General features: G+C 43.9%; 1 protein-coding gene across 1 annotated transcript; it reads right to left on the minus strand.

The window, feature by feature from the left end:
• Positions 1–4,632: 4,632 nt before the first annotated feature.
• LOC144110348 (uncharacterized) lies at positions 4,633–14,191 on the minus strand. The gene is made up of 4 exons (XM_077643201.1): positions 13,905–14,191; positions 10,690–10,757; positions 7,765–7,935; positions 4,633–5,108 (listed from the first exon to the last, which is right to left on the minus strand). The coding sequence occupies exons 1-4, from the start codon at positions 13,970–13,972 to the stop codon at positions 4,687–4,689; spliced, it is 729 nt and encodes a 242-aa protein (XP_077499327.1). The 5' UTR covers positions 13,973–14,191; the 3' UTR covers positions 4,633–4,686.
• Positions 14,192–16,298: the final 2,107 nt, after the last annotated feature.

The following is a 16,298-nucleotide window of genomic DNA, read 5'->3' on the forward strand; positions in this document are numbered from 1 at the left end:
TACAAGGAAAAAACTGCTTTAAAAGCACGTGATTATCTGTAGAACCACTACCCACTAAGTAGCATATTGATTTCTCGAAGCGATAATGTAACAGATGGCATACTTACGCACCCATTACTTTTTCTGATAATATGAAACGCCTCAGCTACTTCTCTAGTGCGCTGGTCAGAATGAGCGAACAAGATAATCAGTATCGTCAAAAAAATGGCGTGCATTTGCACGTGAAACAATGCTTAGCTAGGTTAGTTTCTTTCCTAAAGAATTAGCGTGCTCCATGAGCCGCACGTTAACGCAGCGGCCAATTCGACCTATGTAGGTAAGGCCACAGGACTGAAGGATTTGATACGCTACGCCAGTCTTCTCTTCTACGCCATCTATTTTCATGATTTATGTTGCAAGCATTTCTTCTGCGCCCTTGATGCTTTCTTTGAATTGGCGCCCCCACTCTCTAGCTTGTTAGGTGCAGGGAACAGAACCTTTGCCCCATGCTTTCTTCCCACTCTTTTTAATCCGGTGCGATAGCGTGTGGACATATGGCATAACCCACTACCTTTCTTCTCCCTTCTTCCGAACCCTTTTCCAGCCCCGAGGTACTTGCAGACGATTTCAGCTCATGGAGGACTGTCTGCACTTGAAACGAGAACTGAGTCCCAGAAACCAGCTTACCTACATCTGTCTATTTGGGCTAAGAGACTGAGCATCATTTTGTGATAAGATTTTTTTACTGCCATGCCTAAGCATCCCGTAACGATGCCACTTTTTGCAAGCTTTGAATGAAAGGACCTGTAATTCAAAAGGGACTTTTCACTTCTAGGGGAATACTGCTAACAGACATGGTTGGGTTCGAAAGAGAATTTTAATTAAGGAACTGCAAGACTCTTTCTTGAGGGACTTCATGTGTGAACCTCAGCTCCGACCAATTACGTGCAAAACTATGAACATTTGACACAAATTCGGGATTCACGGACCTAGCCAGCACCAGGTAATCATCCACATAACAGAAAATGCATATGCAATAACCGGCTAGATCAGTCTCAACTTTCATATCAACCCTGCTTAGATAAATGTTACTGAGAATGGGAGCTACCTTGGCACCTATGCACACACCAGATTTTTGCATATAAAGACGACCATCCCACTCAACAAACGTGTTACTCATGTAGTAAGATAACAGTTAAAGAAAGAATCGTTTGTGATTCCACACACATTTTGGAACACGCATTCATCGCTCTCATCCGTAATACAATGCTGAACATACTGGATTAGTTCAAAGTGTGGAAGAGAATAAAACAAATCAACCACATCTACGCTAAAGCCATCACATAGTGCCCGCCTCTCATTTCGGAGGAAATCCGCTACTGCCTCAGAATTACAGTGGACGCCCAATAAACGAAACTCTGTTAAATGAAACTTACAGATAAACAAAATTAAGCAGGGTTACTTGGTTGGTTTCGTATATCTGCCGCAGTAAAATTCTTCGGATAATTGGAACACCACTAACGTGTTACCCTCGGCTAAACGGCACAAAAGTTAAAAATTTGGAATCCTCCCGAGCGTATTTGTGCTCGAATATGTCAGCGGCAGTCTCGCAACCATGGACAAATTCTTCGCAGCCAACGCTATAGCCGGGACAAGCCAATCCAGTAAGTCGCTTGATAATTTTGTTTTTGTTGTCGTTCTGCGTTAGGCCTACGTGCGATCGGTGTTGTCGGTGCGTCGACGTAATGGAAAGCGTTAAGAAGCGGCCGCACAAAGCGCTCTCGCTTGAAAAGAAGTTACAAATTCTGCAGGAGCTTGAGCGAAGTTCCCTTTCAAAAACAGAAGTCGCGAAGAAGTTCGACATCCCGAAGTCGACGCTTTCGCGGATCATGAAAAACAAAGACGTCATTCAAGGAGCTGTCAATTCTGTGACCTTCGCTTCCAACCGGATGCGTATGAGGACGACACCGTATGAGGAACTTGGAAAGGTTCTTTTTCTGTGGTTTAAGCGTGCGCGGAGTGCCAGTTTTCCCATAAGTGGACCAATTTTGGAGCAAAAGGCGCGGGAGATAGCCCTGCAAATGGGGGTTGAAAATTCCTGCGTCAGCGAAGGATGGCTTAGCAGATTTAAAAAAGCGCCATGGTCTAGTCTTCAAAACCATTTCAGGAGACAGTAATGCAGTGAATAGAGAAGTCTGCGCTGACTGGCAACGTGGACGGCTGCAGGAGATTTTAAACAGCTATGAGCCACGAGACGTATTCAACGTTGACGAGATGGGCCTCTTCTACAAGGAGCTTCCATCGAAGACTCTCGCCTACAGAGGCGAAGCCTGTACAGGTGGGAAGCGCAGCAAAGAGCGCATTACCGTGCTGGTGGGTGCTAATATGGCTGGCAATGAAAAGTTAAAGCTGCTGGTGGTAGGAAAATCGAGACACCCACGTTGCTTCAAGGGCATTTGAAATCGACCTGTGGCCTACACTGCAAATGGGAGAGCGTGGATGACAACAGCAATTTTCGAAAATTGGCTGCGGGAGGAGGACGCAAGGTTTACGAGACAGGGATTAAAAAGAGTGGGGAGCAAGCATAGGGTAAAGGTTCTGTACCCTGCACCTAACAAGCTAGAAAGAGTGGGGGCGGCAGTTAAACGAAAGCATGAAGGGCGCAGAAGAAATGCTTGCAATATAAATCATGAAAATAGATATGTTCCCTGTAAGACTGGCGTAGTGTATCAAATCCCTGTTCTGTGTCCTTAGCTACATAGGCCAGATTGGCCACTGCGTTAACGTGCGGCTCATGGAGCACGCTAATTTTTTAAGAAAGAAACTAACCTAGCTAAGCATTGTTTCACGTGCAAATGTACGCCATTTTTTTGACGATACTGATGTCTTGTTCGCTCATTCTGACCAGCGTACTAGAGAAGTAGCTGAGGCGTTTCGTATTATCAGAAAAAGTAATGGGTGCGTGAGTACGCCATCTGTTACATTATCGCTTCGAGAAGTCAATATGCTACATAGTGGGTAGCGGTTCTGCAGATACACACATGCTTTTAAAGCGGTTTTTACCTTTTACTAGCACTAGGAGTCTTGTTGACATCGCACATGTGCGCTGTTTTTCCGTGTGTATATATATGATGTGCTTCTTCCTAATAAAAAAATCAGTTGTAAGATCAGTGCTGATTTGTGTGTCTCGTCTCTTGGTCCGTGTGTGTTGGCACTTTTGAACCACCACTATGCAATTAACTAATAAATAATTTAGTGGTCGTACATGTATAAAATGTCTAACGCATGGTTTGAAAGAAAAAATGCACAAGCAAAATTTTGGTACCTATAGTCCTTTATATTTGGATGGCTACTCAGTAATTGATACCGGAAGTGCTGAAAACCACACCAGGCAGATTGAAAGTAGCTTTTTCCTGCAATTAGATGGTGTGTTCACAAAGTGTCTATAACCTTCAGAAGATTCACTTGTACTCACCAAAAATTGCGCTGTACAGCCGTAGGTTCTTAAATGCTTCTTTTTCGCCCCACCCCTTCATTGTGTACATAAGGGCCACAGGAGTCTTCACTAGTCTTCATAATAAGTTTTGTAGCCTCATCAGCTGGCTCACTCCCAATGAATGCTAGCTTTTTGATCTGAAATAGATTATACAGATTATACAAAGTGAACTATGCCATGAAAACCATACGTTGAACCATTCATAAAACTCCCTCTTCGAGGAACCATGTGCAAGTCAACAAAAATCAGAAGGATGTAGAACAGGATAATACAGAGGACTCAGAGACCTATGATCACAGTGGTGTGACTCAGCTTAATGATAACAGAATTCTCTGTTGTCTTCTAAATGCCCATCTTTGCATCATCATATTAACTTCCTTTTATGCACGACTCAATGGCATACACTTCCCAAACAATAAGATAAGGGGGAAAAAGTGAAGCCATTACTTTAAGGCCACCTTGAACCATGGCAAAATTGTAGTCTGGAGCTAAATGAGTGATGTAAGAACATAACCGTCAGCTGCCACTATGAACAGCAAGGCTAATGCTTGTGCTAATTTCTTGTAGTAGGCTAGATATTATATACAGAAAATCCTCTTTCAAATACACTTGTACAAAATGAAGCTTTCAGGTCTACAGATCCAAATGCAACATGAGGCAATTTCGAAGTCCCAACTTAATCTGAAGTGGACTCACCATATGTAGAGGGCTCAAATTAACCCACAGCTGAACAAAACACTATGCATCAAAATTATATTGAAAGGAATCAATACGTTGCCAGTAGTTCATAGGCACAATTGAAAGAAATGCCATATACCCAGTCGAAAAAAAACACCAGCCCGTTTCTGGTGTTTACACCAAACTGGCTTTTTTAGACATGGGTTCTGGTGTGACCATGTCTGGTGTTCCGACCAGACCAGGATTTTCAGACACGGGTCCTGATGTGGCGTAGTGTGGTGTGCTTTAGTGCGTCCTGGTCTGGTTTTCTGTGCTGTGACCCGGTTGTCTAATACCGGCTCTGGTGTGGTTTCGTTTGGTCTTTCCTGGTGTGGTCAATGTACCATTCGATTTGGTGTGGTTGGTATACCGTAGAATGTCTTGATTGAGATGCTGTGAGTTTGGACATACTATCGTGAGAAAAATTGAGATCCCAGCGAATGCATGCCAAATGGTGTAAAACAGCAAGCACTCCTGATGCCGAGTCAGGTGCACTAACATCCATCAATCTCGCTGCGCCGGCCTTGATGGCACGAGCATTTCATCAGATGGCACCTGCACGCAGTTAGGCATAGTATGGCACACACTCGCAGCGTCATAATTTTCCACATGATTGTACACTGGAGCATGCACATAACCACATCATTTCTGTTCTTGCCGAAGAGCAAGCACGTATCGTAAAGAAAGAAAAAATGCTCACATTTGCACAAAAGCGTCCTTAGCTTCATTGGTAGACAAAACTGGCAGACGGACAGCGCTTGTCCGTCTTCTTCTGTCTTCTCTGTGTCTGTCGTCGCTGCGCTGTTTTTACCACGGCTTAAAGTCAAGATGGAGGCCCCTAGCATCATAGCGTGCAAAGTCGAATAGGTTGAATTTCCCTGATAGCAGCTTGACTCCAACTGTGTAGCCACAATGCCTGAAGAACAACAGAACAAAATGCGAATTTGTGTGAAATACTCTATAATAATCACGGTGCAAAGACCACCAGCAAATACGGCTATTAAATTTAGCTCAGTAATGCAAACATACAGTACACATTCAATACGACTCGAAATGCCTCTACAGTAAATCAACTGACTTCTGCTTTATAGTAAATCAATGCTACTCACATAAAGCAGCCCACTTGCATTAATTTGCTTGAAATCAGTATCTGCATGAGCAAGTATTTCACACTTTCATTCATACAGTACAACGATGAACATGGACAAGGGGGAAGACACCGAAAAACACTTTGAGGTCCCTCCTCCCTTGCCCCTGTTCATCATGCTGTGTGAATGAAAATGTGAATTATTGCGTTGTGTTTTTCTTTTGTATTCATAGCTAACTGCATATATTTACAATACAGTTGGGTACGCCTGCATCATAATCTGAATTCCTGTCATATTTTGGCATTGCAGCTGATATTGAGCATGACAGTCCTTCCAGCGCAGTCAGGCTTTCTGAGACAATCAACAGCACTCTAGCATCTCCGGTAATTTGATTCAAAACCAGGCTCAGAGATACTAATACTTGGTAGCCTAGAGAAATAAATTGATATGGAAATTCTACTGCTGCAGAAAACAAAAATAAGAGAAATTAAGGAATTACAGCAATGATTACAAGATGCCCATAAAGATGGGCACAAAAAGGAGACAAGATGTAGTTCGACTAAAAAAAATATCTGATGCGAGTATATTTCAGGGTGACAAAATCCATGTATTTAGACTTTATGCGCACAGGGTGCAGAACTGTAAAGCACTGCATGGCTGGCTGCATCTATTTAGAAGACCATTCCTCTTCATTTCTTCCAAAAAGTGGCAGCAAATCTTAAAAAGCCGGCTGCTGAAATTTATTTTCAGCTGAATGCCGCATACAAAATGACAAGGGTGGAATGTTAATGATTCGAAAGGAAATCTTAAACAAGATGCGATGAACTCTGGCACTGGTGAAACCCCAACAGAAGTGCAAAAAAAAGCTGCCAGATTATTTTTCCTGCTGAATGTAATAAAACCAAAGCTGCCTGAGCGCACATGAGTTTTGTTTAGGTATAGCTTGCTATATACATCCTGAGCCTCTGGTGCAGTTGACTGCAGAGTACCTGCAGACACTTGCACACATACAAAACCCACACTAGATTCTGCGTACTGTGCACTGCCCACTATAGTGCCTAGCACGCCCTGTATTCCAGTGAGATGCAATTCTTTTGGTGCATCCAAGCGTTAGGGTTCCAGTTATAAAAAATGTCCGAGTTGATTATGAGTTAAGTGAATAAGCTTAACAAGTTGACTGGTTCTAAGCAGGCAGATCACTTGCAAGATCCGCTTCTCACAGCAAGGCAGAGAACAATAATGGCTTCAGGACACTGTAGTGCAGGGCTCAAAATTAGTTTAGACCAAGTGGGGTTCGTTAAGCTTCGCTGACATTGTATGGCAGACCGGCGCCTTTTCCTAAGTAGCAATGTTTACTGCCACACATATACGTAACTCACTAGTCGCATGATTCCTCCCAACATGTATGCAACAAAATATTGCAACCGCTTCGAGCCTTCTCTACAGGCCCCGCTGGGCCGTCCCTGCTAAGTGTGAAAAAAAGTGGCTAAGATATGCTTTGTCATATTCAATGCTACAAACTATTTTTACAAAGCATGCAGCAAAGCTAGCGAAAGAGTGCTCAAGCACACCTATGCTTCAGTAAAAAGTAGCCAAAATCTTTTTACATGCAAGCTGAAGTAGCTGAAGTTAGAACGTGACTTGTAAAACTGTATTCATAACAGCTAGACAAGAGAGCAGAGAAGGTAAGGGCAAACAGGGGTTCATTATGGGCTACATGATGGACTCTAACAGTCACTTCCATCATGCATCTGACAGTTAAACAATAGGCCAGCTAGCATTCAATTCAAGCTTATTTTTATGCAAAATGCTTTCAGTGATGGCTACAAGTTATAACATACAAATTTTCGTTAAGTAGAGGCAACCAGAGGATTCATGGACGATGGCAAATTGTGGCGGCACCCACGAATGCCTATACTGAATGAGCATCACTTTGGCCTCAGTAGCTAAAATCCTCAGGGAAAATGACTGCTAAGTACCGTCCATCTTCTGTTTCCATGGCATGAGAAGTAGATATTCACTAAAAGTTGTTCATTATGAGTAATTTCACTGGTTATGCACTGCCGCACTGAACATAGAGCCTAGGCTTTTAAGTTGCTTTTATCCTCACACGAGCTAACTGAACCCATCAATTAACCTCCTGTAAATAAACTTTCACATGAAGACATCTACAATTATTTGATAACGTCTTGTATGTCTGGCATTATACTTTGTTTGGCGCTTTCATATTATAAACCACTAACAAACCTGAGTCGTAATTCACACATACACTGATGGAGTGAGTATATGCCCTTGAGATAAATCCAGCTACAGCTAGCAATTACCTCTCAGTGCATCCATTTTTCACACTCCAGCGCACAAAAATACACGAACGAAGAGGATAGACACCACGGACACCGGACATATTTTTTGTGTGCTGGAATGTCTCATAATTCTTCCCAGAACCGACTATCCCAGCCCTCTATGCTTAGCCTTGTGGAGAACCTTTTCCTTTCCTTCCGCTGTCACCTCCTGAGCACTTGCCACTGGAACTGCATAGTACAACTGCTTCTGTTGACCAGATGGGAATGGCAGTTCTCTTGCGAAATACTGCATCCTTTGGGATTCCCTTCACGGTGTCATACATTGCCTTCTCTACCTTGGATTCAGATACACCTAAAGGAAAAAGAACACGCATATAAAAATTCTTAGCCATATTTGCAGCCAGGAATATGATAATAATTGTATTTGTACGCTTCACAGCAACAACAGCAGTATGCTTTAACGCCTGTTGAAACAAGAAAGTAGAAACCATTTCGTTTATTACCAACACAAGACTTGCACCTTGATGTTGATGGTGTCATGCAATAGTGGTGAGTTCTGATAGGAGTGTGAAGTACAAAAGGCTACTTCTTGCTTCGAATTTTAGAACATGCAACTTTAACTGCACAATTATTGAAAAGAAATTGACTTCATCCTTGAAAATCGCAGATTAGTATGTGTGGTAGCAAATACTGAAAATAAATATAGTAGGAGCACTGCCAGTGTTTAAATCAACACGCAGTGACTGGTTTGGTTTATATGGGTTTAACGTCCCAAAGCGACTCAGGCTATGAGAGGCACCGTAATGACGGGCTCCAGAAGTATCGATCACCTGGGGTTCTTTAGAGTGCTCTGACACCGCACAGTACACGGGGCTCAAGAATTTCCCCTTCATCGAAATTTGACCGCTGCGGCCGGGATTGAATTCGCGTCTTTCGGGCCAGCAGCCGAGTGCCATAACCACTCAGCCACCGCGGCGGCTTCGCAGTGACTGCTAAGAGCAATTTTCTAATTGCAGTTCTTGCCCATGCCCTTGTCAAGCAAGGCACTAATGCCGGTTGACCTGCAGTAAATCTAATGTATCCTCACCATGCTGCCTAGTTAGCAAAGTTCTTGTAGTCAAAATTGAACGAAACATTACTTATTTTTTCAGCTAGAAACGCATAAACTATTGAGTCCAAGGCAAACAACTTAGTGTCTTGAATAGTGTTCAACGAGGGGCCCACACGCAGACACTTGACTTGCCACTGTTTCCTTATACAAAGTAATAAAGGAAAGCATGGCTTGTGGTGTTCATGCTAAGAAATACAAAATATAAATAGAAACAAAACTGAAGTGCAAAGAAAAATTAGAGACAAGTTCTGTCATTACACCTTCTGTGACACTAGAGAGTACATATTCATAAAGAAGTAGTAAAATGGTCATTTTGAAATTTCGCACTATCATCAAATTGTCATGAGCACAGTCAGTATGCCTTTTCTTCACACAAAACGTTTCCAGCGGCTCCAGTGCACTTCAGTTTCTCTTTAGTACAGTGCCTTTAAAAGACAGAAATTAGTCAAGGGCCACAAAATGGTAATAACTGTGTATCACCATTTTCATATCTATGCTTCATTACTTTTTAACACAACCTCCAATATGACCCACATGATATGCTGCAGGAGCAGGATTCCAGTGTGCACCACTCACATTCAATGAAGGACCTGGCTGCCTTTTCCAAGTGTTATACTAATTTTCACAATGAAAGTGCCGTTGAGCGAGTTTGACAGCAAGCAAAAACATGATTTGAACCCAAAAGCATAAGGAAATTTTAAAGTGGTCCGTAACATTATGCTTGTAACAAGACAACTTCAGGTGTCAATACTCATCAAAGTTGCCATCAGATCTCAACTTTGGTGTGCTCATGAAGGGAAGGTGGGGTGCTTAGTTATAATGACCAATTGTCACGGCTGGTACATTGTACTACCTACTTTAATGATGAAGGATGTGACAAACTATCCTCCAAAATCTGACATCTGGCATAAAGGCTGAAAAGCAAAAGAAAATGAAGGACCACTAAGACCTGAAATTATTTCTTACTTGAACAGTTATGCACATCATAAAGAAAGCTGACAAACGGCACGAAGTTATACTGGTATTTTGGTCTCAGATGCTCGCTCATTTGAGCCTCAGTGTCCTAACTAAAGCAATAAAAAAGACATGACTGTTGAAGGCATCATAAGCTCCTGTAAAGCTCATCAGCAGTGAGAAAAACAAAATCTAACCTTCATAATAATATAAAAGCCAACCAATGAGGCCACTGTGTCAGTCACCAACTAAGAGACAATGTACAAGCTATACACTGTAAATGCACAAACTCTACATGAGAGCAAAGCATGCCCTGCACTTGTGAAACAAATTTGTGTCAATGTAAGATTCTTGGCAACAGTAGGCATCACCATTGATGGCATGTGCTAAAAAGGAAGAGGGCACCTTAATGATGTTGTACAATTTAGAATTCAGCCTTTCAGTAAACTATATTTTGTCTAGTACCATGAGCACCATCAGAGGAGAAGGCAGAAATGAAAGGAAAGCTGCCAGCTGTCATGAGGCCTACCACAAAAAAAAAAACACTGAACAGAAGTGGTGCACAAGCAAAAAAGAAGGGATGCACTATGCGACTACAGAACACAACACAGGAAAACAGGGCCCAACCAATGAATGAAAAGAGAACAACAAAAAGAAGGTAAGCAGTACTGAACACTGCTACCTCTGCAAATTGAGAACAGTGAAATAGACAACACCTAAAAAATAAGTTTCAAGGACTATAAAAACATAACTTTGGTCACATATTTTTTTAAACGCTGCATTAGACATTAGAATACATGAATCCCCAAATGGTATTTGCCTATCATTAAATAATTTATAATTCCATTTCCTTCTCTGATGTTGTTTAGACTTGATCAGCCAAATGATGGCTGTGATGCCTAGTTGGCCTTTAGGTCTGCTGAGGCATGAAAAAGGCTACAATATAAATGTTGATATGCAGTTTTAATTCACTACAACACCTAAAACAGCCTGTTTCAAAAGCTGGAATGACAACAAATGCCATAGTAGCAGTTATATTACCAGTTTTCTTGCTTTTGCCATGACCTGAAAACCAACCACACGTCGCAACCATCGTTCGGTTGATAATACTGAAACAACAAGGAGAAAGACAATTATAAATTATTTACCAGTCATAGAGCAAATATCACAGGGTGGTCCATGCACAGGTGCGGACAGAAGTAAACAGAGCGTGCCGCACAAGAACTGCGTGTCAGCGCCGCCTAGCCAAACCAGACGAGAGCTGGAAATCGCCACGCGCATGTTTAGGCCCGCTTCCGGCGCGACCCTCTCAATGCTCCGCTTGCCTCGCATTCGTCCGGCGTCTGTGTCATGCTGATGATGATCATGATTGGATGGTTGTGCTCTGTGTAGCTAGCGAACATTTCGGAAAACAAAGACCGCTGTCTTGATAAGGCAAATTGCGCGGGGACGGCTCTGCCATTAAGCCGCTTCGTTTGAGACAGCTGGAGGCGTGTTTGCGCCGCAAACAACCCGCATGTTTCAAACTTTTGCTGCCGCTGGGACTCTGCTGCTTCTCACTCGCAAGCAAACGCGCTCAAAACACTCGGCATACTGCCGCAGTTTTGTGTTAATTTTCTACAGTTATCACTGATGATTCGCCTTGTTCCTACCAGGCGCTGACGCAACACTAGTGCATGCACCCTGCCTGTCTCCCCCGAAACAAACTGCCCCTATACTGGATCCTGCTCTTATCACCACTGAGACAGTGCGCTGCGTATCGCTCTGTGATGTGCGGAGCAGAGCTCATGGTAATCACTTTGCATGCACGTTTGGATCTTAGGATGACTACAAGCACCCGCTGTCTCACCCACATGAATGCCGCGGCAGCAGTGCGCAACTGTTGCGTGCCCCGCGTGCGAAATTCGGCATATAAGTATCCGTGATCGCCCACTAATCAGAGTATGAGCCACGACAGAACCCAGCAAGTGATCCAAACTCTTCTGTGCGAGCTGTATTACTTCACAGCTACCGGTTACATACAGACATTGGTCTGTTTGAGAATATAGGTGTGGAAACCCAACAGCTGCATCCAGGACATTTGGAAGCAGTCACTATCCTTGAGACGCTGGATCGCGCTGCAAAAAGCGCCAAGAGCGGCGGTTTCATCGCCTTTTAAGCTGACCTCCTAGGCGAGGTTCCAATGCAGGAGCACTGTGGTGCAGTACAGACACACAGGGCACATGCTTTGCCGCTCCGTCGGTTCCTCGTAGCAGCAAGCCGAAAATGGACGGTAACTGAATAAATGATCCAGAAACTGCGGTGGTGGATCGAGTGCTTTTGAGTCTATTTGGTCTATAGCGAGATGAAAATGAATCCCAGAAGCAACTAAAGTTCGGAGGACGCGCGCTATTTGCAATGGAAACGCGCTACAGCTGTCACAGATGAAGCGACATAATGATAGCGTCGCCCCCGCGGGATTTTTGGCATCAAGGCAGCGGTCTGTGCGCTCCGAAATGCCCGCTCGCTAAGGGCGCAACCATCCGATCATAACCATCATCAGCGTGACCCTGACTACGGCCGAATGCGAGGCGAGCGGAGCAATGAGAGGGTTGCGCTGATAGGGGGCCCGCATATGCGTGTCGCGATTTTGAGCTTACGCGTGGTTTTGCTAGGCGGCGCTGAAAAGCAGTTCTTTCTTGTGCGGCGCGCTTCGTTTACTTCTGTCCGCGCCTGCACATTAATGTCTAAGGCACTTGAAAAAAGACGCAAGCAAACATCTGGTGTCCATAGTATATGCAGTTTCTTTCAAGCTTTGTTGAAATATGATATCAGGTAGCATGCCGAAAGGCTGAGTCAAACAGGTCACTACAAGCTCCTAATTTCCTGTAAGTGTAACAGAGCAAGTATATTCACTGAACTTGCACAGTGTCATCACCAAGCAAGTGAAATGGCAAAAAAAAAAATCAGAACTGACCAAGATAATCACAGAGGTAACAATTTATGGTGAACATTCACCTTTTTCCATTTAGCACTTTTAGCTTTTTTGTGCACAGGCTATAGTTCAACAGACCTTGAAGTAGTTTGCAGTAGACGGTGCTTATTTTCCACTCAGATCTAGAGGCAGTAAAAATATTGCAACTACAGTGAAAAGTTCATTTAACAGTACTTCTTGCTGGACTAGTTGGTGTAACATTGTGTAAGAAAAGTAAAAACAGCGCTAATTTTTACATAAACAACACAGAAAGGTCCTGTCTGTTCTTCCTGTGTGGTTTGTGTAAAAATTAGCGCTGTTTTTACTTTCGTTATACAGTGAGAGGCCACAGAAGAGAAGCTGTCAAGCTTCAAGTCCAATTAATGTTTCTCATCTTTGAGGTGCATTCATAGCTGCACTAGATAACACCATTCATATTCTTTTCATCATGTGAAATAAGACGTATTTGCTGGACCAGTCTCTGAGGAGTGCCATGTGACACCGGCATTACTGCAGAAGCATGGTTATCCTTCTACTATGATTTTCTATGAGGAGTAGCATGGGAGATGGATACTAGAGGAAAAAAGAATAAAAGCATTGTTCTCATGCTGTTATATCACCTTAGAATGCTGCCCTGTAGCCCATTACTTCATATTGGCATTTTTTAAAGCCTGGCTGCATTGAAGGGGGTCTCTAGTGACTCGAGAACGGGTGGGGAGGGAACTAGAGAGGGAGAGAGAGAAAGCGGCTGAGCTGAGGCTATGCCATTGTGCTCGTTGTTGCTGTGTAGCCTTGGAGCTGAGCGGCCAGCTCTGGACTCAATCGTGGTATGAGGGTGCGGGTTTCCCTTTTTCTTCCACCCTGTATGTTGTGCTGTCAACGTTGTATTTTTTGCGTCTTGGCTATAAGAAAACGTGTTAATGATTCTTGCTAAAAATCACCACGAAATTTTTGAAATGACAGGAGAAATGTTCCAACCACCACTAACAAGAAAAAGAAAATTGGTTGCTTGCTTCGGATTCATACGCTCCTTACATTCTAGTACAGGGAGTCTCAGATTCCTCGCTAGTTTTGTAAGGGTTCCGAGGCCAGCCGAGACCCCCCTGTATATAAGCACTGCTTCTTTCTGAGCATGAAACTGGCACTATCTGATGATGACCTATTGAGAAGAGACACGCACGTTATTTTGAATAGGGGAATGCCAATACATGCCATCAACGTTCTGGTCCAAAGTAGACATTGCAACACACTGATCTCAATGCAGAGGTGAAAAAAAACAGATCTGAGAAAACTCGACACATACTTGTGCTCTGCAATGTATGCTGAACAGGCACAGACAAGAACAGCCCCAACTCTCGACAGTGGAGACATCTCCGATGAAGCTCTTTTCAGACCTCTTCACTACTGAAGAGAAGGCACTTCACCTGCATAACATAATTTCCAGCGGTGTATTTTGCACCCACAATGCCTGGCACTTCCTGATAATTATTTGTATTGCTGGCATTTCACACAACCACAAGAAAATGTTTAAACAGCCAAACTTCAAATACATAACGCCACTTGCTCACACTAGTTTATATGATCAGCTCTGTACTACTTAGGTTATTCAAAACAATTTAATTTGAAAGGGTTACAAAGCGCTATATTTCTATGGATACTTCTTCGTCATCATTTAGCAATGACTTTTATTCACGGCCGCCAGCAACTAAAAGAACTTTACAGCTGCAGGCAACGGTACCAATGTTACAAAAGTGATCGAGCAGGCAGCTACCTGTTGTGGTATCGCAGTGACACGTCGCTTCAATTCACTCAGTCGCTTGCATGCCTTGACGCGTCACACCCCTCCCACTCTGAGCTTGACAGCTGGTGTAATCGGCTCGTAGAGGTGTGTTCTAACCTTAAGACGCCACATCAGATTACTATAAAGACGCACATACGCGTAGCGAATAACAGAACGCTAAACAGACCGAGCGGCGCACGCTATCGGCAGTTCGCAACGGGCCGATACTGGCGTCAAAAACACGCGTGCAGGCAGTGCACGATCACGCCCCACGTCGAATAATGAACAGGAAGTCGGGAAACCACCTTAACGAAAGCCCAAATCAGTTACGCGCCTCGCTGGGCAGTATACAATTGCCACATTTACATTTAGGACTCCTACGCGCGCCTGCCATTCAGCAAACGCATCTATGCATACACCTCGGCGCTCGCGTCGCAACGCATACACTGTGAACACTGACGGACCAGCAGTTTGATGATTCGATGTGGAATGCACTTTGCTGCCGCGGAAACAACCAAAGACTCACGCGCAATGCCGAAGGGAAACGAACAGGACAGAGCTGACAGAGCCTCGTCCCTTCCGCTCCTTTTCGCCTTTGCGCTCGCTCGTTTATTTTCGCGGTCGAAAATTGCACGCACTCTTGCGCTACACTATGGGTCTCACCGGGAAACGAAGACTCTACGCATTCCAGTAACCGCTTTCTTCTCTTGCTTTGCGGCTGCTATGGTTGAAGTCGAACGTGTTGTGGAAACGAAGACTCGACGCATTCCAGTAACCGCTTTCTTCTCTTGCTTCGCGGTTGCTACGGTTGAAGCCGAACGTGTTGTCAATATGAAACGGCTCCATGCTTCTCGGCGTGGTCACTTTTCACAAAGTACGCGAACGGCTGCATTGCTGACACGTGGCGCAAGCTACTATAAGCAAAAAACCCAAACGGAAGTTTGAAGGAACGATTTCGAAATCAGACACAAACAGCACACGAACAGCAGCAGCACGGAGTACGGCACGGCGCGACGTAAGGCCTAGCCAGATATCACTCCGGAATGCACCGAGGGAGAGGAGGAGAGTAGGGTGTGCTGCGTCCTGCCATGTGACCTGGCAGCAGCGCGATGGATTTGAACGGCGTTGGGAAGCACGCTAGGCGCTGGCGCGTGGCTATTAGCGTGGCTATTAGCGTCATGGTAAATATATACTGCAAACTGTTACAAAATTGCAGCTAGACTAAGGCGCTCCGCGCCTCCGTGCATCATTGCCGTGCAGTTTTCATGTCAAAAGCAGGCGACAATGTTTCAGCTCCTTGCAGAACAACTTTACAAATTGTTTTCTTAGCTTTTCTTTTTCCTTTCTGGTCTTTTGCCGACCGGATTAACGAGCTTTCACTGCATATTTTTTAGCACAGCACTAAGTTTCTCGTAAACCACATTTCGCCTTATGCTACAAAGATATGATCTGCAGAACAAGTCTGCTTTACTCAACTTCAAAAAAAAGGTTAATCTCAAAGGTGCTATTGTAGATTTCAACAAAATGTGTATTACTCCAAAATCTCATTAAATCGACCACCAAGGGACCATAAAAAGTTCAAATTATCAAATGACCTCCAACAAAACTGACAAGAACCATTTGTACCAAAGTGTAGGTCGGAAGAGGGCACCGCCTCGGTTATTGCTGGCAGCCGGAATTCGTCTACCTATATGCTTTGCCATTTTGAAGCGCATATAAGTTAAATTACATGCTTAGTTGCATATTCTATGCAGAATATATTTAGCTTGAACGCGGGAATGCAAGCTATTTGCCCACATTCGTCTGGCTTCATCAACGTGCTGAGTGGCAGCCCATATACTGAGCATATATATATATGCCTGAACTTCACCCTTGCGCCCATGCTCCATCGCTGCGGTACCCATGCAGCCCTTTTAC

The sequence above is a fragment of the Amblyomma americanum genome, chromosome 11 (genome assembly GCF_052857255.1).
Source record: "Amblyomma americanum isolate KBUSLIRL-KWMA chromosome 11, ASM5285725v1, whole genome shotgun sequence".
NCBI classification, from domain to species: domain Eukaryota; kingdom Metazoa; phylum Arthropoda; class Arachnida; order Ixodida; family Ixodidae; genus Amblyomma; species Amblyomma americanum.

What these genes read in the sequence shown, in the direction of transcription:
- LOC144110348 (XM_077643201.1), bottom strand. Translation starts at nt 13,972, where the DNA reads ATGTCTCCACTGTCGAGAGTTGGGGCTGTTCTTGTCTGTGCCTGTTCA. An exon ending in GCATACATTGCAGAGCACAA is followed by an intron (nt 10,758 to 13,904) that starts GTATGTGTCGAG and finishes TTGTTGTTTCAG; the next exon opens with TATTATCAACCGAACGATGG. An exon ending in CAGCGGAAGGAAAGGAAAAG is followed by an intron (nt 5,109 to 7,764) that starts GTTCTCCACAAG and finishes GTTGTTCTTCAG; the next exon opens with GCATTGTGGCTACACAGTTG.